Source organism: Mustela nigripes, chromosome 6, assembly GCF_022355385.1.
Source record: "Mustela nigripes isolate SB6536 chromosome 6, MUSNIG.SB6536, whole genome shotgun sequence".
Classification (NCBI taxonomy): Eukaryota; Metazoa; Chordata; class Mammalia; order Carnivora; family Mustelidae; genus Mustela; species Mustela nigripes.
This window is the reverse complement of record NC_081562.1, coordinates 134263539-134290821: the sequence shown is the minus strand read 5'-3', so window position 1 is coordinate 134290821 and position 27283 is coordinate 134263539. Positions and strand designations below refer to the sequence as shown.

Sequence of the window (27283 nt, the reverse complement as noted above, 5' to 3'; positions counted from 1 at the left end):
AGAGAAGAAAGAGTGGGAAGAGGCCAGAGGGGCAAGGAGCTGACGAGTGGGAAGCGATCCTCCAGGAGGACACCTAGGTCTGCGCAGCTCAGCCCAGCCACGGGGCGACCAGGACCTGGAAGGAGGCCCCCAGCGGCCACTCTTCTTTGGTTCGGGAGAGCGCAGAAATGCGGTGGAACCTGAAGGAGGAAGGGGGGTTATGAAGGCCTTTCCTGGAATGGCAGGCTGCCGCTCAGGAAGCTGAGGGAGAGCAGGAGGAAAACCACAGGGCCTGAGGAGAGATAAAGGGCAGAACCACCTTAGAGAGAAGGGGCTGGTGGTGCAGGGGGGCCACAGCGGGCGCGTCACAAGGCCAGAGAGAAGCCACCAAGCCATCTTTCTCCCTGGTGGCCTCTCCTCTCTGTGAAACATGGTGAGGTCATTGCTAAGAGTAAGGTCACTGAGCGGAGAAGTGCGGGGTGTGGTGTGGATGAGGTGGGTGGGGCGTATAGCGGAGCCCTGGGGACCAGAAATCAGTGGGTGCTACTGGTGCCCCCCACCCCTGGAGCAGTCAGGTTCCAAGGCATCTTTGTGGTATCTTATTATTATATTATCTAAATTTTATTTAGTTAACATATAGTGTATTATTAGTTTCAGGAGTAGAATTCAATGACTCATAAGTTGCGCGAACACCCACTGCTCAGACATCACGTGTCCTCCTTAAGGCCCACCCGTCACTCTGTTATGCTATCCCCCACCTGCCTACCCCCCTAGCAATCCTCAGTTTGTTTCCTAGAGTCTCTTATGGTTTGCCTCCCTGTTTTTATCTTATTTTATTTTCCCTTCCCTTCCCTTCCCAGATGTTCACCTGTTTTCTTTCTTAAATTCCACATATGAGGGAGCCTGGGTGGCTCAGTGGGTTAAGCCACTGCCTTTGGCTCAGGTCATGATCTCAGGGTCCTGGGATCGAGTCCCGCATCGGGCTCTCTGCTCAGCGGGGGGCCTGCTTCCCTCTCTCTCTCTCTGCCTGCCTCTCCGTCTATTTGTGATCTCTCTCTGTCAAATAAATGAATAAAATCTTTTAAAAAAAATTCCACATATGAGTGAGATCATGATATTTGTCTTTCTTGCACTGACTTCATTTAGCTTAACGTAATACCCTCTAGTTCCATCCACATCATTGCTAATGGGAAGATTTCATTCTTTTTGATGGCTGAGTACTATTCCATGGTATATGTGTGTGTGTGTGTGTGTGTGTGTGTAGGTGTGTACACGATATGATACCCTCTTATATATGTTCTCAAATTCAGAGTCAACAAGATGCCCCACTTCTGAGACCCATGAAGGTCTGCTGGATGCTCTAGGAGCTGGAGCTGCAGGCCAACTGCTCAGAATTTACACAAATACCAAACCTACAGAGGAGAAAACAAGTGAGCAGTCTTTTTATTTTTCTAGGAACACTGTCATTTTCCATGTGTTTATTAAGTCTACTTTACCTGGGTATAAACATTTCAAAACAAAAACATCTACTGAAGCATGAAGCATCCAACTAATGAGGACAATGGGCTCCCTCCCCTCTTCTGTTTTCACCTCCACCCAGCAGTCTTCCTTCTCTGAAAGCTTTGACTTCAGTGTCACACAAGACTGAGCAATGGGGGGCGCCTGGGTGGCTCAGTGGGTTAAGTGACTGCCTCCAGCTCAGGTCATGATCCTGGAGTCCCGGGATCGAGTCCCGCATCGGGCTCTCAGCTCCACGGGGAGTCTGCTTCTCCCTCTGACCTTCTCCTCACTCATGCTCTCTCTCGCTGTCTCTCTTTCAAATAAATAAATAAAATCTTAAAAAAAAATCTTTAAAAAAAAAAAAACAAACAACCGAGCAAGGGGCGACATCACCTAAGACCATGCACATAACGCGAGAAGCTTCATTACCGAATGATTGTCACGCCACCTACCTTTTCTCAGAAGTGTGTAACACATTGTAACATCTGAGCAACATGCTAAAATTCAAAGACTTATGGTACTTACATTTCTGATTAAGTACAAACTGATTTTTCTCCTCTGAATCCACCCCCTAAAAAAAAATTCACCTATACATGACCAATCTGAGAACAAAAATTTAATATAGCTTTTATAAATTCAGTTTTATATTAATTTTATAGAACAGAACGGCAAAGACCAAAAATTATTTACTTATGGCTTTCCTTTCAACTGGTAAGAAGACCTGAAACACGCAGCATTATTATGGTCATGTCTCAACTCTACTGAGACAAGGAAAAACACAAGTAGCAATTATTACACTCATGAGCAAGGATCAGTGAAAAAATTAACAAAATTTCTGGGGCACCTGGGTGGCTCAGTCAATTACGTGCTTGACTCTTATTCTCAGCTCAGGTCTTGATCTCAGGGTTGTGAGTTCAAGCCTGGCACTGGGCTCCACAGGGGATGTGGAGCCTACTTTAAAAAAATAAAAAAATTAGCAAAAATTTCTGTAATTTAAAAAAGCTGGGATGCAAATGAGATCTTAGGAAGGGAGTGAGGGTTCTGTTTTTGTTATGTCCAAACAGGAGGGAGTGAGATTGAACACATTAACTGTAACAAAACCTAACTGAATGATTTATGCTCCTATAATAGGACCGTGCCTCCTGCTCCATAGAGAAAAAGCTCTTCAACTACTCTTACCATGATGCATGTGCCTGGGTGTGAGCTGCATTTTTCTTAGAAACCACAAGGAAATAATTGACCAGGGAGTGGACAATTCCTATAGGAAGTGCAAAAAGCACTTCTAATTTATACTTTAAACATTTTTTATTTAGGGGCACCTAAAAGTCGGTTATGTCTGCCCTCGGCTCGGGTCATGACTGGGGTCCTGGGATCGAGCCCCACGTTGGGCTCTCTGCTCGGCAGGGAGTCTGCTTCTCCTCTCTCTGTGCTTGTTCTCTCGCGCTCTCTCTCAAATGAGTAAATAAAATCTTCAAAAAAAATTTTTTCTTGAAGATTTTATTTACCTGTCAGAGAGAGAGAGAGAGAGAGCACAAGCAGGGGGAGCAGCAGGCAGAGGGAGAAGTAGTCTCCCTGCTGAGCAAGGAGCCTGATGCCAGACTCAGTCCCAGGACTCTGGGATCATACTCTGAGCCTAAGGCAGACGCTTAACCAACTGAGCCACCCAGGCGCCCCTAAAAAATTTTTTTGGAATTTATTCAGTCTTTCAATGAATTGCTCACTGATTACCTATCATGAGGCAGGTATCCGGCCAGGCCCTGGGAAGGTTTAGGGTGAACAGGATGTACTTTTTACCTTCAGATTTTTGAAAACTTTAGGTGGAGAGATAAGGTATACTACCAAATACGGGAAAGGGAGTTATCAGAAAAAGATACAGAACCCCCAGCTGGAGGGTTGTTTTAATCCACTCTTCTGTTACTGATAAGGACCTGCTGGGGCAGGAAGGAAGACAGGGATGAGTCAGAACACAAGGGTAGGAGCCAGAGGGCATGGAAGCTGCAGGAGCACCTTGTTCTGGGCTCCTGGAAGCCCAGGGCAACACAGCAGGAGTCTGTAGATTTCACTCCAACACAGGGTCATCAACAGGACTCCGCTAATCCCCAGTCGGCTTCTCTCTGTCCTGCTACCAACCAGCTTCCTTTCCTTACACTTTTCTCTTCTAACCGGGGTTTCTAGGTGTTCTGGCATGATCAAAAACACACTATACCTCACAACCACTCTACTGAGATTCTCACCTCTTCTGGGTTCTTAGATCAATCCCAGGAAAAGGAAGAGAAAGAACTGATGGCTCCAGATTTTCTCTCCCAGCCCCTGGCTGTACCGTGGACTGGTTACCCCTGAGCTGGTGGGCACAGGATATAAGCCCCGTGGCCACTGAGGTTGAAGGGCAAGGCGCCTGCACGAGTCACATCTCCAGGGAAGATGGGAGACAAGACTTCCCAGAGGATGTCGCCTTTGCTGGTCTTGATGTCCAGGGAGGGTTTGGAGACAGACTGGAAGGTGGGGTGGGTACCCCAGATGGAAAACAGAAAAGGAACTTCAGTTAGGCTAGAATACTTTCTCCTTCGATACCTAAAGGAGAAGAACCCGGAGAAGGGAGGCTGAGACCAGATCATCAGGGGAGTGTGTGCTGTGTAAGGAGATTGGATTTTATTCTAGGGCAAACGGTGGTGGGGGGGCACTGGGACATTGAAAGAATAGGAGCTCTGCTCCCAGAAGACTCCTCTGGCCATTTAGTGCAAGGTGTACTGGAAAGGAGATACAAGAGCTGGGAAGTTTGGTTAATCTCATGCTCAGCTCCAATCCTAACTCAAAGACTAGAGGCCAAGCACACCCGTTGTGGGCTACTGCAAGGTCCGCAAGGAGACTGACCAGGGCCTGAATCACTGCATAGCCCATGGCAATGCAAGTGGGCAACACGTGGGCAGCAGAAACAAGGCAAGTGTGTGCAAGCACAGGAACATAACAGAAATCACTCACAGTATCAGGCCCCGGGCACTGGAACGCTGAGTCATGGAGCACGAGAAGGGGAGATGAAGGTCAAACACAACTGGTACATGGGGAGAAGGTGCCTGCTTACCCAGGACACATGACGCAATTTTGAGATCCTTCAAGAAGCCCCCCAGAGTCACCAGAGGAGACAATGAGGTCTCGGGGCTGGCGGGTGACAGGGAGGGGCAGAGCAGGCAGTGACAAGGAGGTCTGGCAGCCACAGTGGGATAAAGTGGGACCACCCCAATGGGCGTTGTGGGCTGCACTGTGAGCCCTTGTCACAAACACCTTGCTAAGGTTAGTGCCCTCCCCCCCACGGAGAGAGGGACTGAGAAGGGGTCACACATGTGGGAGTGGAAGTCAAAGGCGTCTGGGAAGGAGGAGAGGAGAGTCTACGATGGGAACCGGGACCAGGACGTATGCGTGGAGGGGGCCGGGCTGCAGAACGCCTGTCCTCGGCAAACCACACATACCAACACCGCACTCTCCCCCCCTCCTTACCGACCCTCACCTTCCAGGTAACCGCACACCAACTGAGGCTCAGGGCCGGGGGCTGCCCAGCCCAGAGCGTAAGCATTTGGAATTTTATTCCAAGTACAACAGGAAAACCGCTGAAGAGCGGAAGCAAGGGGACTTGATCGCTGTAACTGTGTGAGGACTAGAGTATGGGCTGGCGAGGGTGGGAACGAGACAGCCAATTCAAAACCTACTGCGGCTCTCCTGGGGGTGATGGGGCCTTGGATCGGTATGGTGGCAACCCAGATGGAGAAGCAGCTCTCCCAGGGAGCCAGCTGTGAGGACAGAAGGGTCAGGGATAGTTCCAAGCTTTGGCTGGACCTGGGAGGCACCCTCTACTGAGATGGAGAGAACACAGCCCGATTTCCGTGATGCCAGAGATGACTATTAGACACCCGAGTGGAGATGGCAAGAAGCAGCCAGCAGGGGGCCTCCCTCACAGGGAGTCCGGGACAGAGGTGAGAGACTGGGAGTTCTGTGTCCCGGGAGCTTAAAACATGGGCCCGTGAGATCTTCTGGGGGAGAGACCTGGAAAGAAGAAATATTGGCCCAGGACAGTCACTAAAGTGTCCACAGAAGTGACCGAGAGGAGAAAGAAAATCAAGGCATGATGTTATGTAAGTGAAGAGAGGAAAGTCTCAGGAAAGAGTGACCAGTCATCTCTGTGGGATGCTGTGGAGATGTCCAGGGAGATGTGGAGAGAGACATCCTTGGGTTTGGCCGCAGGGGCTTGTAAGAGACTCGGAGAAAGCAGTCAGTACGGAGTGCTAGGGAAGGAGAGCGGCTTGCAGGGCGTGCACAGGGGAAGACAGGCAAGGGGGCAGAAAACAAAGGCATGCAGACGTCCTTCCAAAAGGACAGCAGAAACACAGGGCAGTGGCTAGAGCCAGGAAGGTCGTGGAAGCAATCCGCAGACAAGCACAACCATCATATATGTCCATTCCAGCATGGGGGAAAATGGTGGGGTGGAGCGAAGGGGAAACACTTAAACCCGTGTGGAAGAGAAGAATGGTAGGCAGAGACAAACAGGGGGACGGGCGTGTGCTGGGACAGGGACACTCCCTTCAACACAACAAGGAGCAGTGAGCTGGTAAGGTTCTCAGCTTCTCTGTGAAGTACTAGAGACATCCCGAGCTGAGAGCAAGGATGTGAGTATGGCTGTACACACAGGAAGTCAGGAGCTCGAGAAGAGCGTGTCGAAGTCATCTTGGAGACTCAGAAAACAAACGACTAGGAAATGGCCCCCGTCTTGCAGGGCAGTTGCCCATCCAGAGTCTGGGTTCATGACCAGCTGTACAACCAGTCGCTGCCACTCTGAGGTTCCATTCAGCCATGTGTAGCTGGGCTGGGGTGGCCAGATGTGCCTCAGGTCACTGAGGGTCACAAGCTACTGAGTCAGACAAACATGGCAGAAGGAGAGAAGACCAACACTGCTGGAGGGCGGGAGGGGTGCATCTGCAAGGGGACAATTCCAACGAAGGGCCCTGCATGTAGGCTAGGGAGGGAGGCAACCCTGTTGGCGAGGGCTCGGTGGGTCATGGCTCTGGAGCCCTCAGTGGTGTGTGAGCTGTTGTCACAGGGTGAGAGGAAGCTGAGCTTGGAGGTGGTGCATTTGCTGGAATAATGAGGCCTTAAGGCACGACGCAGAAGAGGGTGACTGAGGAGGGCAGAGTAGCACCCGGGAGTGGAACAGCAGCCGGGGTATCGGGGGGCGTCATCCACATGTACGCCAACATTCCCAAGAAGCAATTACAGGAGCTTTGTGAACCTGCGAACTGGGAGCTAACAGCACGAGCCCAGGAGGAAAGCAGGCCCCAGTGGTGAGCGGTCCAGCCAGCCTCCGAGCAGCCGCAGGGAGGGAAGGAGGAAAGAGGCAAGTCATGTGAGCTCAGCCGCCACCTGAGAAGGCTGCAGGGAAGGCTGTGTGAATCCAGGGACATTTCAGACCAGGAAGGGGGGCGGTGCTCAGAGAAGAGGCGGAAAGTTGCTGCTACAGCCATACTGGTGCCCAGGGGATACCGGGTGAGGGCTGGGGCAGGCAGGGGTTGGTTGGGGTGGGGGGGAGAGGCTCTACTAGGGATCTACTAGCCAATGTCCCTTTCTGCTCTGTATCTTGCAGCCTGGCTCCTCTCCATTTATGGAGGCCTACGGGCACGTCCACACTGCAGAAGCCCAGCTGCCCAGCTACTTGAGACCTTCCTACCACAGGGTATGCTGGTGGACCAACCTCTTGGGGAAAGAATGAGCCATTCAGAGAAAGCAGAAGAAAACTGGAACAAAGAATGATGACAGCTGGTTAACAGAGGAGATGAGGACTAAGTCTGAGGAAAAGGTGAGGGAAGGGCCAATGAAGAGGAAAACTTAGACCGCTGCGTGACATGCTGGAGGTGGTCGATTGCTTACTTTTTATTTATTTTTAAGAGATTTATCTAGTTTATTTATTTGAGAGAGAGCGCGTGCACGCGTGTGCACGAGCGGGAGGAGGGGCAGAGACAAAGGGAGAAGCAGACCCCCTGCTGACTCCCTGTTGAGCAAGGAGCCCGGCATGGGGCTCAATCCCAGGACTCCTGAGCCAAAGGCAGACCCCCAACCGACTGAGCCACCCAGGTGCCCCAAAGTCAGTTTTTTAAATTAAAAAATCAAAACATTCAAGGTTGTGAAAGAAAATAACGGGTCTTAAGGCATACCTAAAAAGAAAATCTATAGCTGCTGTGACCTGTAGGGTTGCACTTCCTGTTTTATTGCGCTGTGCCAGTTGGCCGCCACGTGGACACATGGCACAGCCCCGATCAGAATCAGCAGGGTTCCAGCCAGGCTGGATCGGACTTGCTCTCAGGCTGCATGGACTCCTCTCCTCAGGAAATGCAAAGTAGGTCTCAAATTCCAACGCCACAGGAGTCTGGTCCAGGGGTTTAATAGTTTTCATTTGCTATTTGAAGAGCTGCAGTCAGCTCTAAATTATTCTCTGAATAGCCTAACTTATGCCATGACATACATGGGTGGGCACAGTCTGCCTGTATCAGATAGGCCATTCATTACAACCATCTGACTCTATCCTTTTCCACTGGGTTAAATTCTGATAGAGACCAAAATTCCAAAAAAGATCATTTTGGTCCATATCAGAATTTAGTCCAGTCAAAAATGAGAGCAAGACACTTTAGAGTCTTCTCTTTTTAATTTTTAAATTTTTTAAAGTATTTTTTAAAATTATTATTTGACGCAGAGAGAGGGATCACAAGTAGGCAGAGAGGCAGGCCAGTGGTCGGGGTGGGGGGCGGAACAGGCTCCCTGCTGAGCAGAGGGCCCGATGTGGGGCTCCATCCCAGGACCCTGAGATCATGACCCAAGCTGAAGGCAGAGGCTTAACCCACTGAGCCACCTGGTGCCCCTGAAGATTCTTCTCTTAGTGAGGAACATGAGAAAGAAGGATGATTGTTCCCTCATTTTAAGAAAACCATCGCCACACCCCCATGTTCACCAAGCATTTATTTAGAAGAGCCAAGACGTGGAAACACCTAAGTGTCCCTCAATGGATAAATGGATACAGAAAATGTGATCTACAATGGAATATTAGTAAGCCACAAAAATTAAGGAAATCCTGCCATTTGTGACAACACAGTTGAACCTGGAGGACATTACATTAAGTGAAATAAGCCAGACAGAGAAAGACAGATACTGTAGGATCTAACTTATATGTACAATCTAAAACAACCTGAACTCAGAAACAGAACAGACTGGTGGTTGCCAGAGTTAGTGGGTGGAGGAAATGGGTGAAGCAGCTCCAAAAGTACAAACTTCCAGCTACAAGATAAATAAGTCCTGGGGATGTAATGTATAGCATGGTGACTACAGTTAATTTTGTATTGTATATTTGAAAGTTACTAAGAGAGTAGGTCTGAAAGGTCTCACTACAAGAAGAAAAATTTGTAGCTATGTGGGGTGATGGATTATTAACTAGCCTTACTGTGATCATTTTGCAATATACACATGTATCCAATCATTATGTTGTAGGCCTAAAAGGGATACAATGTTATATGGTAATTATAGTGGCTGCCTGTTCAGTTCCCCACAGTCACTAAGCCAAAAAAGGAATGAATAAGTTCTCTTCATTTGCAAATGGCACAAGAATGTGGTTAGGTAGAGAATGACTCTTATAAAATTTATATTAAAATTAAATAAAAAAATTAATCCGATGGAACATTATTAAAAGCCTAGAAAGATCACTCTCTGGCCTGTGATTTAGATGAAAGAAACTGATCTCGGCACAAATACGTTTGACGTAAGTGTTATTCCCAATTCTAACCCACTAATTCTAAACCACATATTAAGGGAGATCCCTTAAGCTTCTATACTAGTGTCTCTGCAAGAGAAGTTAGAAGGTGTGAGGTCACATTTACACAATCACTGCATTTCAGATGAATTAAGAAAATGAGAGACAAGAGAGAAAAAGACCACACTTGAAAGCCTATGAACCTTCTCTTTTTTTTTTAAGGGGGGGGTGGTGGATTTTGTTTTATTGTGTTACAAAGCACATACCATTAAATATACCATCTTAACCATTTTTTAAATGCACAGTATAGTAGCTTTAAGTACATTTTTGTGCAACACATCTCTAGATCCTTCTGGTTGTACAAGACTGAAACTCGACCCCCTCAAATACTTTTGAACCTTTGCTCATGAGGCTCAGGTGGGGTCCTGGGCTCTGAACCCACGAGGTGAAAATCCTCGACTTTGGAGAAGACAGAGATACAATATGGACAGAGTAGTGGGGTCCCTTCTTTTCTCCCACACACTTAAAGGCTGGCACTAAAGAAACAAGGTCGCAGCCAGCAGATCGTTCAACCAAAAATTCAAGTGTGTTTGCGTATTCACATCGACAACACACGTTGTGTCCAGCTCTGGGTAAATTCATTGCAATCACCATCTGACAAGAAGCTGTCTTTCGTAAGCTCTTACAAGTTGGCCCAAAAGTTACTCTCACTTCTCTTTCTTTCAATATTCAACATACCTTGGAATCCTGACACTATCTGGACAACATCTTCATACACCATTAGAGTGGCGGATCGTTCTGGAAGCAGGCCCAGGCTCAGTGAAGAAAATACTGCAGAAACAAAAACGGACATGAGGGAATTCTGAAATTTAAATCAAAATGCCCTAATCTAATATTGGGGGTACACTGCATTCTTTGTATTATTGTCTGATTTCAAATCAAAAATACTGATTTTTAGTATTGTGATGTAATAAGATATATAGTATTTGGCGTCTGTCCCTGGTTCCTGACACGGAGTTCCTAATTCCCTTATAATTTTCCGGGTTACGTAGGAGGATCTTTTGTTCTAATGAGGCAACACTGGGGGAGGGGGCTCCTGGATGGAGGCTGGTCACCGGAAAGCTGTAATTGGAAGCTTATAACTTTCAGCCCTTCCACCTCCAGGGATGTGAGAGGGGTTAGAGATTAAATTCAGAATCAATCATGCCTACATGATGAAACCTCCATGAAAATCCCAGAAGTACAGGGTTTGGAGAGTTTCCAGGTTGGTGAATGTGCCAGAAGGGTGGGACACCTCAACTCCACAAGGACAGAAGCTGCCGTGTTCAAGACCCTTCCAGACCTCATCTGTGCATCTCCTTCTCTGACTGTTCATCTGTATCCTTTCTGATATCCTTTAGAATAAGTTGGCAAATGTAAATAAATGTGTCCCTGAGTTCTGTGAGCCAGCATAGCAAATTACTGAACCTGAGAAGGGGTTATAGGCACCCCTGATTTGGAGCCAGTTGCCAGGAAAACAGGTGACATGCCGGGAGTTGTGTATGAGGAGGGGGCAGTTTTGTGGTACTGAGCCTTTCACCTGGGGTTCTGCACTAACTCTGGGTACTGTAAGAATTGACCCGAACTGTAGGACACCCAGTTGGTGTCCAGACAGTTGGAGAATTGATTGGATTGAGAAAAAGTCCCATGCATTTGGTGTTAGGAGTGTTGTGAATGGAGGGAAAGGAAACATTTTTCGTTTAAGTCTAATTAGGAGGACTTTCAAGAAGCTACAAGAATGCTACAGTCTCTCATAGAACAACTGCTTACGCTACAATAGTTGACTAGTTTTTTTTTTTTTTTTTTTTGTTTTTTTTTTTTAAAGATTTATTTATTTGACAGAGAGAAATCACAAGTAGACAGAGAGGCAGCCAGAGAGAGAGAGAGAGGGAAGCAGGCTCCCTGCTGAGCAGAGAGCCCGATGCGGGACTCGATCCCAGGACCCTGAGATCATGACCTGAGCCGAAGGCAGCGGCTTAATCCACTGAGCCACCCAGGCGCCCCAGTTGACTAGTTTTTATTTGCTACAAGTTTTTAGCAAAGTATCTGAGTCTCTTTACATTAGGAATATGCTACACATTATATGAATGTAAAATATATAAAGTGAAATATTAATGTTAAAAAAAGACTTAAAAAAATATGTGCTCAGGTTAACAAATGACACATGATACAAGAACATGCCCCCTTATTCTGGAAACTAATAAGATGATAGCACTTGTGCTCTTTTTTTAAAATTCTGGCTTAAGCACCTAGACTTTTAGCTAAAAAAATCACAAAGCCTACGTGTTTTCTGGGTAGAACATGAAGCCAGAGAAAACAAATAAATGTATTATGGAAAAATAATACTCATTAAGGTCACTGAACTCTTAGTAACGTATCAGACATGATTCTAAGTGCTTTAAATTTGGTAATTTACTTAAATCTCAAAACAGCTCTAGGGCGGCACCTGGGCGGCTCAGTCGGTTAAGCCTCCAGCTCGTGGTTTGGGCTCAGGTCATGATCTCAGGGTTGTGCAATCAAGCTCCCTATTGTGCTCCATGCTAAGCAGGGAGTCTGCTTGAGATTCTTCCTCTCCCTCTCTCTGCCGCCCCCACCTCCCCTCACACTCTCTCAAATAAACAACTCTTTTAAAAAACCCCAACTCTGTGAAATCAGTATTATTAACTTGTCCATTTGACAGGTAAGGAAACAGGCTTATAGGTAAGGAATTAACTTGTCCAGGATCCCACGGCTGGTAAATACTGGATCTAGGACTTAACTCTGGAGTCTATTCTCAAATGCTATGCTACATTGACTCAATTTCAAAAACTCACTGGGTTTTTTCCAGTCCAAGTTTAGAGATGAGAAAATCAAGGTCTAGAGAGGTAAAGTGACTTCCTGGGAAAATATAAGGGACCAGAAACATCAAGTGGTGCGAGTATCTGTTAATTAGCACTACTAGCTCTTAATAGTGCCAGGAGGAGACCAGTGAGTTGACCTTGAACATGACCTCTCTTTTCATATCCCCTCTACAGTCTTACTGAGCTGCTTATATACACAGCCCAGTGCTCAATGTGTGGAACAGATCAACGCTGGAGGCAATCTGGGCCTGTGAGGTTCTACTTCTGAAGGGGTCTGAGGCATACAGCAAGTAGAAGGTGGTCACTGCAGGAACAACCCATGAATGCTCCTCTGTGCTGTGAAAATAATCTGGTGGTTTCTCAAAAAAACCACATAGAGTTACCACCTGAGCCAGCAATTCTACTTCTAGGTAGAGACCCAAGAGAACTGAGAATGTATGTTCACACGGTAACTTTTAAGTCAGTGTTCATAGCAGCATGATTCGTAATAGCCGAAAAGTGAAACAACCCAATAGCTACCAACCAATGAGCAGAGAAACAAAATGAGGTCGATCCATACAAGGGAACATCGTTCATCCATAAAAAGGAAAAAAAACATACAGATTCTACACCACAGATACACCATGAAAATGCTACTTGAAGTGAAAGATGCCACACACAGAAGGCTCCGTATTGTAGAATTCCATTCACCTGCAAGGTTCAGACTAGGTCAACCACCGAGACACAGAGGAGACTGGTGGCTGCCAGGGCCTGGGGACCATGGTGGGTACAGAAAATATTCTGGGATTGGTCAGTGGTGATGGCTGTATACTCTTGTGAACTGCACACTTCAAAATGGTGAATTTAATGGTATATGAATTATACCATATATAATGGTATATGAATTGTATTTTTAATTTATTTTTACAAAAAAAGAAAAAAAAAAGGAAAGAATTCATCTTAGGAGTTCAAAATTGGGAGAAAAGTCCACTTCAGGTTGGGGGAGGGTGGGTCAGGGAATGCCTGTGAGCTAGGACTAAAGCAGGGAGACCCGACTTGGATAAATCCCTCATAACCACCTCAAAGGAACACTTAACCTCCTTTCACAATGACCCCTTCTCCCAAAGGCACTGGGTCCCTAACGCCCTGGAAGAAAGGATCATTGTCCAGATGCTGCCTTCAGGATTGCCCTGTCCCATGGGAGAGCTCACACATATCCTAAGTAGCACTTCCTGGGCCCTGAAAAGCTCTGTGCCGACTGCTGTGGGGGCTCTGAGCTCTCACGTCTCCTGTGATTGGTCTCTCGAGATGTGTGTGACCACAGCAGGGGCTTCTGTTAACACTTCTAACCGAAACCCTTGGTACTTCCATACATAAGGCATCCACTCTAGCAAACATTCTCAAGCCTTATTTCCCGGAGAGAAAAATGACCTTTCGTGATGAGTGGGCTGAGGCAGCAGAGGCACCACCAGGGCTGGGAGGGAAGGGACTGAATGCCTCCCGGGGTTGGGGGTGCAGAGAGACCCTCGGACCCCACCACAGGGGAGATGCTGACGTTTGGAGGTGCTTGTCCTTCCAGGTAGATGTTTGTTTTTTTGGTAATAGAGAGAAAGGAAGGTCTAACTGTCCTTGCGAGAGTCAGAAGACTTCACAGAGCAGCAAACAGCCAGGCTGGGCACGAAGACCTAAGACGAACTCTCCAAGAGAACATCAGGCAAAGAGTTATCAGTGCGGACAAACACAGGGCGGGGCAGATTCGTCAAGAGAGTAACAAATGGCCCAGCTCTAGAGAACACGAGGTACGTAAGAAAAAAGTGGCTAGGGGAGGAGGGTCTAAACTTTATCCTGGGGACACTGAAGGCCTTTTAGGCAGACATGTAACATAATATGTATATGTTATAGACATATAATATGTATATATGTGATGTGTGTGTGTGTATATATGTATACATACATACATATATATATATATTTTAAAGATTTTATTTATTTATTAGACAGAGATCACAAGTAGGCAGAGAGGCAGGCAGAGAGGAGGAAGCAGGCTCCCTGCTGAGCAGAGAGCCCGATGCGGGGCTCGATCCCAGGACCCTGGGATCATGACCTGAGCCCAAGGCAGAGGCTTTAACCCACTGAGCCACCCAGGAGCCCCCATTTTTTTTTTCTTTTTAAAGACATGAATGCTCCCTGATTAGAGAAGGTGGTTAGAAGGGGCAGATGGGCCAGGTTGGAGGTTGCTGCAACAGGCTTGGTAGAGTCATAACTACGGAGAAGGGAATAATTAAGAGGTGGACTTACAGTCTTGTGTTGACGGACTGCATTTTCTAGAACTAAATCTGTTTTAGCTGTTCGCCAAGGGTAAGGGCTACTCTCCTTATGCTGGGCTTCCCCCCCTCCAATCTACACCTCCCTCCTTGCAAGGGCAGAACCAACATGCTCCCCAGGAAGGACTGTCAAGAATGAAAACAGAAATCCATCCCCAAATCTCTGAAGAATGCACAGGCCAAAGAAACCGTGTGTGCCAGTGTAGTGAAGAAAGAATTTTGTAGTTTCGAATTTTCCCAACTTTTCTTTATTCCTTGCCCAGGTGTCTGCAGTACCAACACTATAACCTTGACCTGGAAACAAGCTTACTCTGCCTTTCACAATAGGCAAGTAGGAGGTTTGGTCACCTCTTCTGTCAGATTCTAGTTAAGAGTATCTTTATTATATTTACGAGGCAAGCAGAGAAACATAACCAAAGACCTCGGTGGACCCTTGAAAATTACTCAGTCTAATTAATTTAGTTTTAGAAATGAGAAATGTGGTCTTGAGAGCCGGGAGGGGCCCCCTTGTGGGGGATGGCGGGAGGCGGGCAGGGTGAGAACCCAGGGGTCTTCACGCCTAGCCCCAAGCCCTTCTAACGAAACCACATCATTTCCATTTTTTTGACTCATTTAAGAAAATGATTATTATGGAGATGGTTGCTTTTCTTCAAATAATCATGTTAATGAAGTTGAAACAAATGTAATTCCAGTACACTGAACCCCCATTATTCGTGGTTTCAGCGTTTGCGAATGCGGCTCCCTGCTAACGTGCATCTGTGACCCCATAGTCAATCCTCATGATGCTTTATACGTGCAAAGAGCAGAGCAGTCAACAATTTGAGGCTCAGGACCATGCGCTTCCAGTGGAGGTCAAAAGGGGAAGCTCTGCCTTTCCCTTTCGGCTCATATACTGTAAGCATCCTCTGGCGATCTATTTTGTGCCAAGTTTTTCACATTCCTGTGCTTGCTTTGGTGATTTCACTGTTTAAAATGGCCCCCAGGCCCAGGGCCGCCATCTCTAACTGCAGGACGGCTGGGAGGTGCTTATGGGAAACATATATGTCAGATAAGCTTTGTTCAAGGAGTTATGAAGCTGTGGGCCATGAGTCCCATGTCCATGAACCAGCAGTATGCAGTAAATCATGTGTCTTTTTTTTTTTTTTTTAAGTTTTTAAAATTTATTTATTGGGGAAAGAGCACAAACAGGGGTTGGAGCAGAGGGAGAGGGAGAAGCAGAACACCTACTGAGCAGGGAGCCCAATTCAGGCTCAATCCCAGATCTCCCAGGACCCCAACCGAGATCATGACCTGAGCTGAAGGCAGACACTTAAACAACTGAGCCACCCAGGTGCCCCTAAATCATGTGTCTTTAAACACCCCCAAACACACATAAACCAAGGTGATGTATTGTTTGGCCGATGAAAATGTTATGACAGGAAGCCCGTAGGACCCTAACCTGCATCTCCCCTAAAATCCATGGCTCAGTACTGACCCTGGGGTCCATGGTGACTTTATAGAACACACTGATACTGTGTGTAGCAGCTCTCCCAGCAAAGGTGGAGTCGAGGTGTCCGGCTACCATTTGAAATTCCCTGGGTTGTTTCCAGTGATTTTTCAGTGTGAAAAATGGAGGCGGTCCAATATTTTCTTCATATATAACCTAACAAAGATCATCTTCCTGTTTTGTGGGCCTTCTCAGAGTGCTGTCCCAGGTCTGCCCCCCATGCTTTGGTGGGTTCATGGTTTTGAACTCAACAATGCCAATGAGTTCATGGTTCTTATCTCAACACGGCTAATGACCCCCAAACCACGTTTCTACCTCCAAACCCCTTGAGCCCTCAAATCATTTCAAACTACAAGGCTAAACACATCTGTGTCCCAGAGGCAGCTCAAAACCAGCGTCCTCTCCACTAAACTCATCATCAGTGATGACCCCCAACACTCATTCCTGCCCCACCATCTCCCCCACCTCCACTAGCACCTGCATTCACCTCTGTCTAAGCTTCAAGCCTGGGGAGAGGATGCACAGGGGAGTGGGGAAGAAGAAAGGGGCTTCTTTTAACCCACTGCATCAACTGAGTCAACCTGAGGGAACCACGGAGTGAGTGGTGGGTCTCCTAATCCCACTGTCCATCTGTTCCAGCCGCTCTATCACCAGCTAGAAACCCAAGATTCCACTTACATTTCTTCTGTTTTGTCCTTGCCTTTTATTCTCTCTCACTTGTTCCCGGAGGCATTCTGCATTTCGTCTGCTAAATAATTTGTCAGGTTCATCCCCTTTTCTCTAAGATTTTTCTAGAAGATCTCCTCAGTTGTACCTGTATCACATCCACTTTCTGTAGCTCACAAAGCAGGGTCCCCAACATCAGTAAATGCTTTCCATTCGTGAGTGGAGTGTGGGGGGGGGGGGGTGGGGAGGGGTTACTTGTTAAATTGCAGACGTCAGGTTCAGTTCCCCGGACTGAATGGATGAGTCCTGGAATCTGTATTTTTTTTTTTTTTACAAGCACCTTTTTTTTTGGGGGGGGGGGGGGAAGATGTATTTATTTATTTGAGAGAGAGAGAGAGAGAGAATGCAACCACCAGCGGTGGCGGGTACAGGGCATAGGAACAGAGCGAGAAACTTTAGCAGACTTCCACAGTTAGCACAAAGCCTGATGTGGGGCTCAATCCCAGGACCCTGAGATCAGGACCTGAGCTGAAACCAAGAGTCAGATGCTGACCCGACTGCGCTACCCAGGTGCCCCTTACAAGCACCTTCTAATGCTAATGTCTATTCATCCTCCTATTCCCTCACCTGGGCTGAACTTTCCTTCTCCAGCATCCCCTACACATATGCATGCGGGAACAGACCCATTAGGCAGGAATGGCTTTGAAGCTAACTACACAACTCCCTGGAGACAAGCTCTGTGTCTCTTGGTCTCTATTCTCAGGGGCCAGGGCAGTGCCTAGCCCATAACAGGTACTTAATAAATGTAAACTGAACTAAAGAGAATTTTTGTGAATGAGGGTAGAAGCCGGGTCTTTACAGGCAGAGACAGCCACACTTGGCTTCCATGTGTTCCCAGAGGCGGTGGGGGCTCTGACGGGCTGTGTTCAGCGGCGCGGTGGCACAGAGATGAACACCGACGTTGGTATTTTGCCAGCCACTGTGCTATTTATTGAGCCCCTACTGTGTTTTAGGTGCTTTAAGGTTGTTTATGTACGTTCCCTGCTTTTTAGTCAGAACAACTCTGCCAGGTGATATTAGCTCCGTCCTGCAGGGATCCGCAAGGAAGCTCGAGGCGCTCAAGCAGAGACTGGGTGCCAGAACCAGGTCAGCCGCTTTCCAAACTCCACCCTGGCAGCATCTCCCTCCAGCCCTCAGCCCCTCCTTGTCCCTTATCCTGGTGCCAACAGACAATGTGGTCCAGGTGCTAGTGGCAGCCTGAGGTAAGGGGACAGAAGGGGGGGACATGTCAACTCCCCACCTACCCCATCCCAGGCTAAATCTGTGTCAGGCACCATCTTGTCTCTGTGGGAGATGAGCACTGTGAGGTGGTGAGTGGTAACTTCACACTGTGATTCATAATAAGAAATACGTATCTGGTCTTGGTCCTGTTTCTGGACTAGAGCTCCTAAACCCATGGAATTTCCTAAGTGATAAGAACCATAAAGGTGGCTTGCCTTATTTATAACCTGTCCCTTTCAAGGCAGCTTTAGCTGATGAGGAGACTTCTGGAAAGCCTCTAGATAACCTAAGGGTGGGGGCTGGTCAGCCAGAGAACCAACCAAGTTGGAAATTCCAGCCCCACTCCCTTGACCGTGGGGAGGGCAGAAGGGCTGGAGATGCCATCAGTCACCAATGGCCAATGAGTTCACCAGTCCCGATTATCATGAAGCCTCGGTAGAAACCCAACAGGGTGAGGTTAGAGAGCTTTTAGGTAGGTGTACACACGGAGATGCTGGGAGGGTGGTTTGCCCAGGAAAGGCATGGAGATGCTGCACCCCTTCCTACAACCCTTGCCCGTGTGATCTCCTCCATTCTGGCTGTCCCTTTATTTTTTTTATTTTTCAAGATTTTATTCATTTATTTGACAGACAGAGATTGCATCTAGGCAGAGAGGCAGGCAGAGAGAGAGAGGAGGAAGCAGAGAGCCTGATGCGGGGCCGGATCCCAGGACCGAGATCATGTCCTGAGCCGAAGGCAGAGGCTTAACCCACTGAGTCACCCAGGTGCCCCTGGCTGTCCCTTTAATAGTCTTTGTAATAAACCAGTGATCTACTCAGTAAACTGGGTTCAAAACAAAAACCAGAAAAACCCCACAGGCCCAGAATGGTGTCACTTAGGCCAAATTACCAAACTGGAACTTAATACCGCACCTATCCTGACTGTGTTTTCAACCTTCGCCAGAAATTCAGTCAACTGTCTCAGTCAGGAATTTTTTTGATTGGCATCAGGGAGGTACCTGGTTACATGGGCCCTCCCTCTCCGTTCCCCCTCAAAAGAAGATGAGGTCAGACCCACCTAGAAAGACCCCCTGCCCTCCCCACTAAGGAAATATGACCTTGCCTGAAAGGTCTTTTCTTTTGTTAAGAACTCCTCACCTTCTTCCTATAAAAACCTTCCCTTTTGTGCAACTCCTTAAAGCTCCCCTCTGCTGGAGAGATGGGTGCTGCCTGATTCATGAATCACTTAAATAAAGCCAAACAGACTTTCAAATTTACTTGGCTGACTTTGGTTTTTTACCAACCGTTTCCCTGAGTTCTGGAGCCACTCTGGCCAATGAGTTGAACCCAAGGAGGGGTATGGAGAACCTCTGATTTACAGCCGGTGGGTCAGAACCCCAGGGGACAACGTGGACATGTGACAGGCGTCTGACGTGGGGGTGGGGGGGAGGGGTGTCATGGACTGAGCCCTTCACCTGTGGGATCCAATGCTGTCTCCAGACAGAATCAGAACCGAGTTAAATTGTAGGACCCACAGCAGGTGACAGAGCATTTGAGAACTGCTTGCTGTATGGAAAATATCCCACATGTTGGGTGTCAGAAGCACCAGAAGTGAGGAAGAGTACGGCAGAAACACATAGGAGTGGGTTTTCCCGTAGCAGGTGAGAAGGGGGAGGAGAAAAACTATGTCCCCATCACCCCGGGCCTCTCTGGCCAGTGTTCTCTCAGGCCCCATGAGGCAGAACGACGGAGGTCTGCTCCGGAGCCCTGCCCTAATGTCATCCTGCTAGTTAGAATCAACAAGGTACAAAAGAGGACGCAGGGGAAACGGGCAGATTCTGTTGTGTGTGTTGTGTGTGTTGTGTGTGTAAACTGAGGGAGAGCCCCTGCCTGCTTCATACAGGACCCCACCTTTCCTTCCCATAAGAAGCCCCCAAAGGTAGGGGTACCTGGGGGCCTCAGTAGGTTAAGCATCTGCCTTCTGCTCAGGTCATGATTCTGGGGTCCTGGGATCAAGCCCCGCACGGGGTTCCCTGCTCAGCAGGGAATCTGCTTCCCACTCTCCCTCTGCCCCCCACAACTTGTGTGCATGAATGCATGCGCGCTCTCTCTCTGACAAATAAATACAATCTCAAAAAAATAGCCCCCACAAGTAAAGCAGAGGCTAAACCCCCATTTTCCTGATCATCTGCCATCCACCTTAAAAACTGCTTCTGTGTCTGATTCCAGCACTAGGCGGGACCATGAGCTCTGCTTTAGGGAGAGGTTCCAACGGCCTTACCGGGTAACCGGATGGGCTTCCAGGGCGCAGAGTTTGGCACATAGGCGTGCTTCGTGGCGGTGACGATCAGCTGACTGCCAAGCTTATACTGGAACTTAACGAAGGCTGCGCCATCTGTCCCCGACGTGCCGGAGGCGATGGACACCTGGTTGGTGAAAATCTCGATGAGCGCATCTGGGATGGGCTGGTGGGTGCTGGCGTCACTGATGTGGACCTTCAGGGTCACCTCTGGAGGGAGGAGAAAGCAACAAAGAAGAACCACTATTACCCAGCCCACCTCAACAACAATTCTGCTGTAGCTGGCGGGACCGGGGAAGGGGGTATGTGCGAAGCAAACCTAGAGCCACGTGCAAAATGGGAATTGCTGGAACCAGGGAACATTTTCTTGTTAGGGATTCTTTTTTACTTTACATGATTCCCCCCCACCAACCCACCCACCCTGCCCATCACAAACGGCCTTCCTCTTTGCTCCTCTGTGCTCACTCCAACAAATAACAGAGAAAATTCTATCCCTTTAAGATACTGTGTGCAAACACAGTATTCTTTTATCCTTTCCAGTGCTGCTGGCACACAGGGTCCAAACAGGGAGTGTGTGTGGGGGGTGCTACCGACGGACCCCCTGCAGGCTGTCAGAGTTGCACCCAGAGTCTTCAACAGTCCTGCCGAGTGTGGACGAGAGCTACCCAGGATCGCTGTGCTGGCCATCAGGAGGACTAGACCGGAAAGTGGTCCAAAATGTCTTTAAAGGAGGACCTGATGAGTGGGAAGAGAGTAGCTTACAGGAAGGGGGAAAAAGATTTGAAAAGATAAATGAAGTCGAGGCAGTAATACTGGCAAACCCAGCTCATGAGTGCAGGATATAGGTCCAAATTCATGTTAAAAATCTAAAAAGGAATGAGTAATTTTCATTTGTTCATGCGAGGGATGTTTACTGAGCTGCTCCTCTGTGCCTAGAACTGTAATCATGTGAACCACAGCGGTGAAGACAAGTGAGGAGACAGGCACGCGCGGTGCTGGGAGAGGTCTGGTGCAGGCATGAAGGGGGAACTGAAGGAACGGCATGCGCAAAGGCTCAGAGGCAAGGGAACAGCCATGCTTCTTGGAGAAACACAGGTTCTGACGGATGTCAGACAGCCTGAGGGCCATGAGGCCCCACGTGGGAAAGGCTGCAGAGGCGAGCAGGGGCCAGACCACTCAGGGCTTTACAAGGAACCTAAAAGGATCATTCTGGATCCCAAGAGCAATGGGAAGTCACAAAGAATTTAAACAAGGGGGTGGCAATTAAATTTGTTATAGAAACCTCTGGCCGAGGGGGAAGGATGGACTGGGGAAGAGGCAAGACTGGACGCCGAGCATCCACGAAGAGGCCTCCCAGTAACCCAGGAAGGGATGAAGTGGACCAGACTCCAGCATCACGGCGGATGTCAGCTAAAAGATGCCAGCCAGGCGCTCCAGACCGGAAGGGTTTGAAGGGAGTGGCTGGTGCCCAGTGACATACATAAGTCCACCAGGACACTCCTGGACACTCCTTGCCATACACTTTGAGCTGCTTCAGATCGGAAGCCCTACTGATGCCTTGCGATAGACAAGTGGGGCCAAGGACAAGCAAAGACCCTGCAGGCGACCAGGGAGGCTCCTGTCTACAGAACCACAGGGGTCTGGCTCGGGGGAGGGCCGGACATCACACGGAGGGGGAAGGAGGCAGGTGCCGCAGAGCTGATCCCATGGGCATGAACCCCAGAGCCCTCCTACTGCAGTTCCCACTAGGTCTGAATCTGAGCCTCAGCCAGTTCTAGCCAAGGAGCCCAGGGCAAGGTACTTCTCCTCACCAGGCCTGTTTGCTCCTCTATAACGTGGAGGTGACAACAACACATAGTTCCACACGCAGGTGGAGACACTGAGTGCGGTGCCTCACAGAGCAAGCATAAACACAGTGGTCACCATTAAGCACTCAGTCCTGGCGTACGGGGGTGCTGGACGGGGCACAGAGAAGGGCGCTGGAGGGGAGAAAGGCATAAAACAAAGCGCAGGGACGAGGCATCCGTCTTCGGGGAATAACAACTTTACATCCAAGGCCCTTTCTCTGCTGGGGCAACCACAGTGAGAAGAATGCCTTTTGGTTCAAGGATGGTTGCCTTGGTTAACCAGCCAACTGCCTAAAGTAACCTTCTGAATCCTGCACATCTCAGCCAACCACCCATTTTTTTCCCCCACTGAGCGACCTGATCTATTTCTTGATCAGACAAACCATGAAGAACAGCTAAAGAACCGTAGACCTACGTATTAGAGATTTGCACCAAACAAATCTCTCAAAACCTCATAGAGAAAAATAAATGCTAAGGAAGCTGAACTTGGCTACTCGATTTAGGGAGAAAACGAACGTCCACAGAGGGACAAAATCAACATCATGAAAAGCGAGGATGCGGCCTTACAAAAAGGCACTTGAGTTAATCCGCTCCAATCTTATCGGTTACCTCAATGCAGATTTGCAGGATGTACACTGCCTACGTGTTTTCTTATTTAACCCAAGTCTTGGTGTCCCCAGGTGGCACCCGAAATTATAACATAAATTAACTCTGCGTTTGTTAATACGCACACAGCAGAAATCCCCTAGAACAGGGCAAGTGGAAAGGTAGCTTTGTAGGACTGCAGGGATAATTTATGTAATTTTATGGTAATGAAACATTTACCAACAATTGGGATTACAAGGTTCCTGCTCTCTCTTCACTGTTTGCGGCTTCACAAGAGCAGCAAGGATCTGGAAAAAGCCAAAGCACTTTTGAATCAACGGTGAAAGGCGTTTTACTATAATTCATGTCCTAGATTCTTACTACTGGAATTTCTTCTAACACCAGAAGCCTACTTTACGTTCTGCAATTACATACTTTGAAAGAGATCGTTTAGCTACTTTGTTTGGAATGACAGGAAGGGAGAAAATGTCAGTACGGTTAGATGATTATTACAGACTACTGGGGTATCAGTTTTCTAGAGTAACATCTAGAATTAGGTTATCCATTCAACAGCAAACAAAACTGTTCCCACCAAATGACTAATCTTAGGACTAGGGGAGGCACTATTTACTGAAACTACTCTCATTTTGCAGAGTCAAGGAAGACCCTGTATACAGGGCTCCAAACTAATTATGCATGAAGACGCAGTCTGTTTGGCTGCCCATCAGTGAGAGCCGATGGACTCTGCTGAGCTAGGGCACCGTTCTTTTACTTCTTACCCTGAACATCCATCACCAAGCTCTTACTGATTTTGCCTGCAGAATGTATGTCACAAGGCAGGCCTTTCTCTCCCACCCTTGTTAATGTTGCCCTATTTCAGAGCCCACCATCGCCTACCCTGACGGCAGCCCAGCCTCTTCACAGAAACCACCACTGTCTTCACACCTGCCCCTGAGATCCCACCGAAGCCAGAGGAAGCTAGCTGGCATCCTGATGTGACCACTTCCTGTCCCCCTCCCAACCCTTTAATGTCTCCCACCAAACACAGCCGGATAACAAATGAGGCCAGTGGCTCATTTTTGAATGGTCAGTGAGCTAAGAATGGTTTCTTTTCATTTTCTTTTTTTTTTTTAATTAATTTATTTATTTGACAGACAGAGATCACAAGGAGGCAGAGAGGCAGGCAGAGAGAGAGGAAGGAAAGCAGGCTCCCTGCTGAGCAGAGAGCCCGATGTGGGGCTCGATCCCAGGACCCTGGAATCATGACCTGAGCTGAAGGCAGAGGCTTAACCCACTGAGCCACCTAAGCGCCCCCTAAGTATGGTTTCTACTCTTTAAATGGTTGAAAAGAAAAAAAATCAAAAGAATAATTCATCTCCTATGAGAATTATCTGGAGTTTGAATGTGTGGCCATAAATAAAGTTTTATTAGAGCACAGCCACAGTCGTTTGCATATTGTCTAAGGCTGTTTTTGCATTTCAGTAGTGGAGTTCTGAAGCTTTGATCTCAGGGCTTGTAAAGTCTGAACTATTTACTTTTGGCTCTTAAAATAAAATCTGCTGCCCCTGACCTACAGGATACACTTCAAGGCACCTGAGGTCCTCCACAATCAGGATCCCTTCCATCCGCACGTTACTGCCCACAGGCCCGCAGACGCCACCCCGTGCGTTCCTTACTCCTCCTTTCTGCGGTGGCTTCTGATTTTTGTAGGAAAGGCCCTTCTACAACATGACTTTCATGTTCCTTATTTCTATTCATCTTCTGAAAGGCCACCTTCAGGTTTGAGAAACTGCTCCTAACTCAGCAACCCCCCACCCAAACTGGGCTAGAGGCCCCTCATCTCCGTCCCCCCAAACTGTGCACACTGCCGCTGCTTCTCTGTTTCCACTTCAGTGTTTGCTGCAGGCCCGCTACGCGGGGAGACAAGAGGATCAAACCCCTGACGCTGAGGAAATTTTGGCTTTAGATAATAAGTAAATACCAAGTATAATTATGAACTGAGGACACCAGCAGGAGCGGGAACCTACCCCCAACAGGGAGGTCAGGGAAGGCCTCTGGAGGAGATGTCATATAAGCTCAGGCCTGAAGGACACACAGGAACCAACCAAGCACAGGGGCAAATGTCCTGAGGTGAGAATGACTTAGTTGTTGGAACTGAGTAATAACCAGTGTGGAGGGAAATGCTGGAGGGCAACCAAACATCCTAACATTGTGTTGTCCAAGATGGGGGCCACCTGCCACAGGTGGGCATCTAAATTTCAGTTTAAATTAATCAAAATAAGATTAAATAAGAAACAGAACTCCTGGATCACACTATGCACATTTCCAGTACTCCACGGCCACCTGCGGTTAGAGGCTCCCAGAGTGACCAGCAGAGAGAGACCATTTCCAGCAACACAGAAAATTCTACTGGATAGCACTGATCAAGTACTACAAACTCTCATCTCAGGACCTGAGCAAAGAAATGCAGGTACCTGAACGGTTTGATGAAGAAAATACATCTGAGCATGCCTCTGAAGCCCTAATGGGTCTGACCTGCACTTGAAGTCCTTACAGTGACTTGAAAGGTTCTGTGTTCTCTGTCCAGCCCCTCCCCCAAGTATCTGCCTACCCCCACTTCCTACACCTTCCCCCATTCAGGGAATAAGGCAGAGGCCAGGGTTCTGGGAATGTGCTTTGTACCAAACGTTTGCATGCCACACTTTTCCCCAACACCCTTCTGTGTATCTCTCTCCTCCCTGTTGGCTTAAATGTCACCTTCTGGGGCACCCAGGTGGCTTAGTCGATTGAGCATCCGACTCTTGGTTTCGGCTCAGGTCACGATCTCAGGGTCATGGGATCCAGCCCCAGGACAGGTTCCATGCTCAGTGGGGAATCTGCTTAAGATTCTCTCTCTCCCTCTCTCTCTGCCCCTCCCGCCACTCGATTGCTCTCCCTCTAAAAAACAAAAACAAAAACAAAAAACCAAAAACCAGTCACCTCTTGAGTGACTTTACTAACCACCAGTTCTTTTTTCTAACTTTTTAAAAATTAAAAATATATATATAATTAAAAAAAATTTTTTTTATCAATGAATTAATATAGATTGTATTATTAGTTTCAGAGGTAGAGTTCAATGATTCATCTGTCTTATGTAATTTTTATTATGGAAATTTTAGAACATCTATACAAACAGGAAGAATAGTATGAGGAAACTCTCTGCACCAATCGAGTTTCAAATACCAACTTTCTACCATTCTCCTTCCACCTGTTCTCCCCTGACTCAACGTTTCTTCCCTCCCTCCTTCTCTCCTTGCTTTTTTGCTGGAATATTCTGAGGCGGATCCCAATTGTATTAGTTCACATTATTTCCCCATAAATACTTCCATTTACAATAGATAAAGACTTGGGGCGCCTCGGTGGCTCAGTTGGTAAAGCATCTAACTCTTGATTTTGGCTCTGTGATGATCTCAGGGTCATGGGATCGAGTCCCATGTTGGGCTCCACACTGGACATGGAGCCTGCTTAAGATTATCTCTTAAAGAACTCCAAAACAATATAAGACTTTAAAAATAACCAAAATGTCATTATCATACCCAATTTATGGAACAAACTCTTTACATTATTTCATATTCAGCAAAAATTCAGTTTTTCTCTGCTTGTCTAAAGCAATTTTTTCTCTTCACGGTTCTGACCGTCCCATCCAAAATGCCAATCCCAACGCCACCGTGTGCTTCTGATACTATCCTGCTCTGCTTCTACTTCTTCTTCTATATACAACCCTCATCAGTTCTATAATGTTCATAACTTACATGTTTATTAACTGTCTGACTCCTCTAGAATGTGAGCTTTGAGACAGCTATTTTGTCTGTTTCTTTTTTTCTTCTTCATTCATGTATTCCAAGCACAGACAATAATGTTTGGTATAGAGGAGGCACTCAATTAGTCTGCTGAATGAATCCCTAAAACTAATGGGCATTTCTAGATATCATCAGGTACATGGCCTAAATAGCTCTGGGTGGTTTTTGGTTGTTCCATTTATTTCCTATTCATGGTTGTTTTCAATAGACACTACTGAAATTCATTTGAAAAACATTAATTCAGATAGCTAATGAACTGTAATAACGAGAAAATATTTACAGTACACTTAGCATGACATCAGGTACTATGGGGGAGCAAAAAAGAAGAAAAAAGATATGAGTCCTGTTTTTACAAAGTTTAGGGTTTTTGGGGCAGTGGGGGAGGTAAAACCAACAGACCAACTCACATGACAGAGAGCAAAAAGGATGGAACTGGGTAACAAAGAGTAAAAAATATAGCAAAGAAGAGATTAATGAGGTCTGGAGTTTATAAACAAAAACAAAGAAAAAAGATCTCAAAGGTCTGTAGAGGGAGAGGTGATGTGGGGGTGACAGGAGAAGACTTACAAAGGGGGGTGCCTGTGACCGTCCCGTTAACTGGAACAGGCAAGTCCTGCATGAATACCGGTCCCGATGCTTATGGTTTATGGAGTTCAGTGTGGGATGCTTCCAGAGGAGCTGGGAATTGAAGGGAGGCTGGAAGGATAGTGTGGGAAGATGATCAGCATCTCCTGAACAGCCTTCCCCTCTCGACTGTGCTCCTACATCATTCGTGCGGCCTCAAGGACATGCCGGAAAGTTTGGTTTCTCATCCTCCCTGGTAGCCGAGGAGGAGGAATGGACTTGGACTCTGCAGATCTGCTA

General features: G+C 47.5%; 1 protein-coding gene across 1 annotated transcript in view; it reads right to left on the bottom strand.

Annotated features, from left to right (window-relative positions):
- Positions 1-27283, bottom strand: part of FAM171A1 (family with sequence similarity 171 member A1) — a 126387-nt gene that overhangs the window by 39505 nt on the left and 59599 nt on the right. The window contains exons 2-3 of the mRNA XM_059404255.1: positions 20131-20358; positions 9995-10087 (exon numbers count right to left, since the gene is read on the bottom strand). Of these exons, the coding sequence (XP_059260238.1) occupies positions 9995-10087; positions 20131-20358 (321 nt within the window). The remainder of the gene's footprint in view (positions 1-9994; positions 10088-20130; positions 20359-27283) is intronic.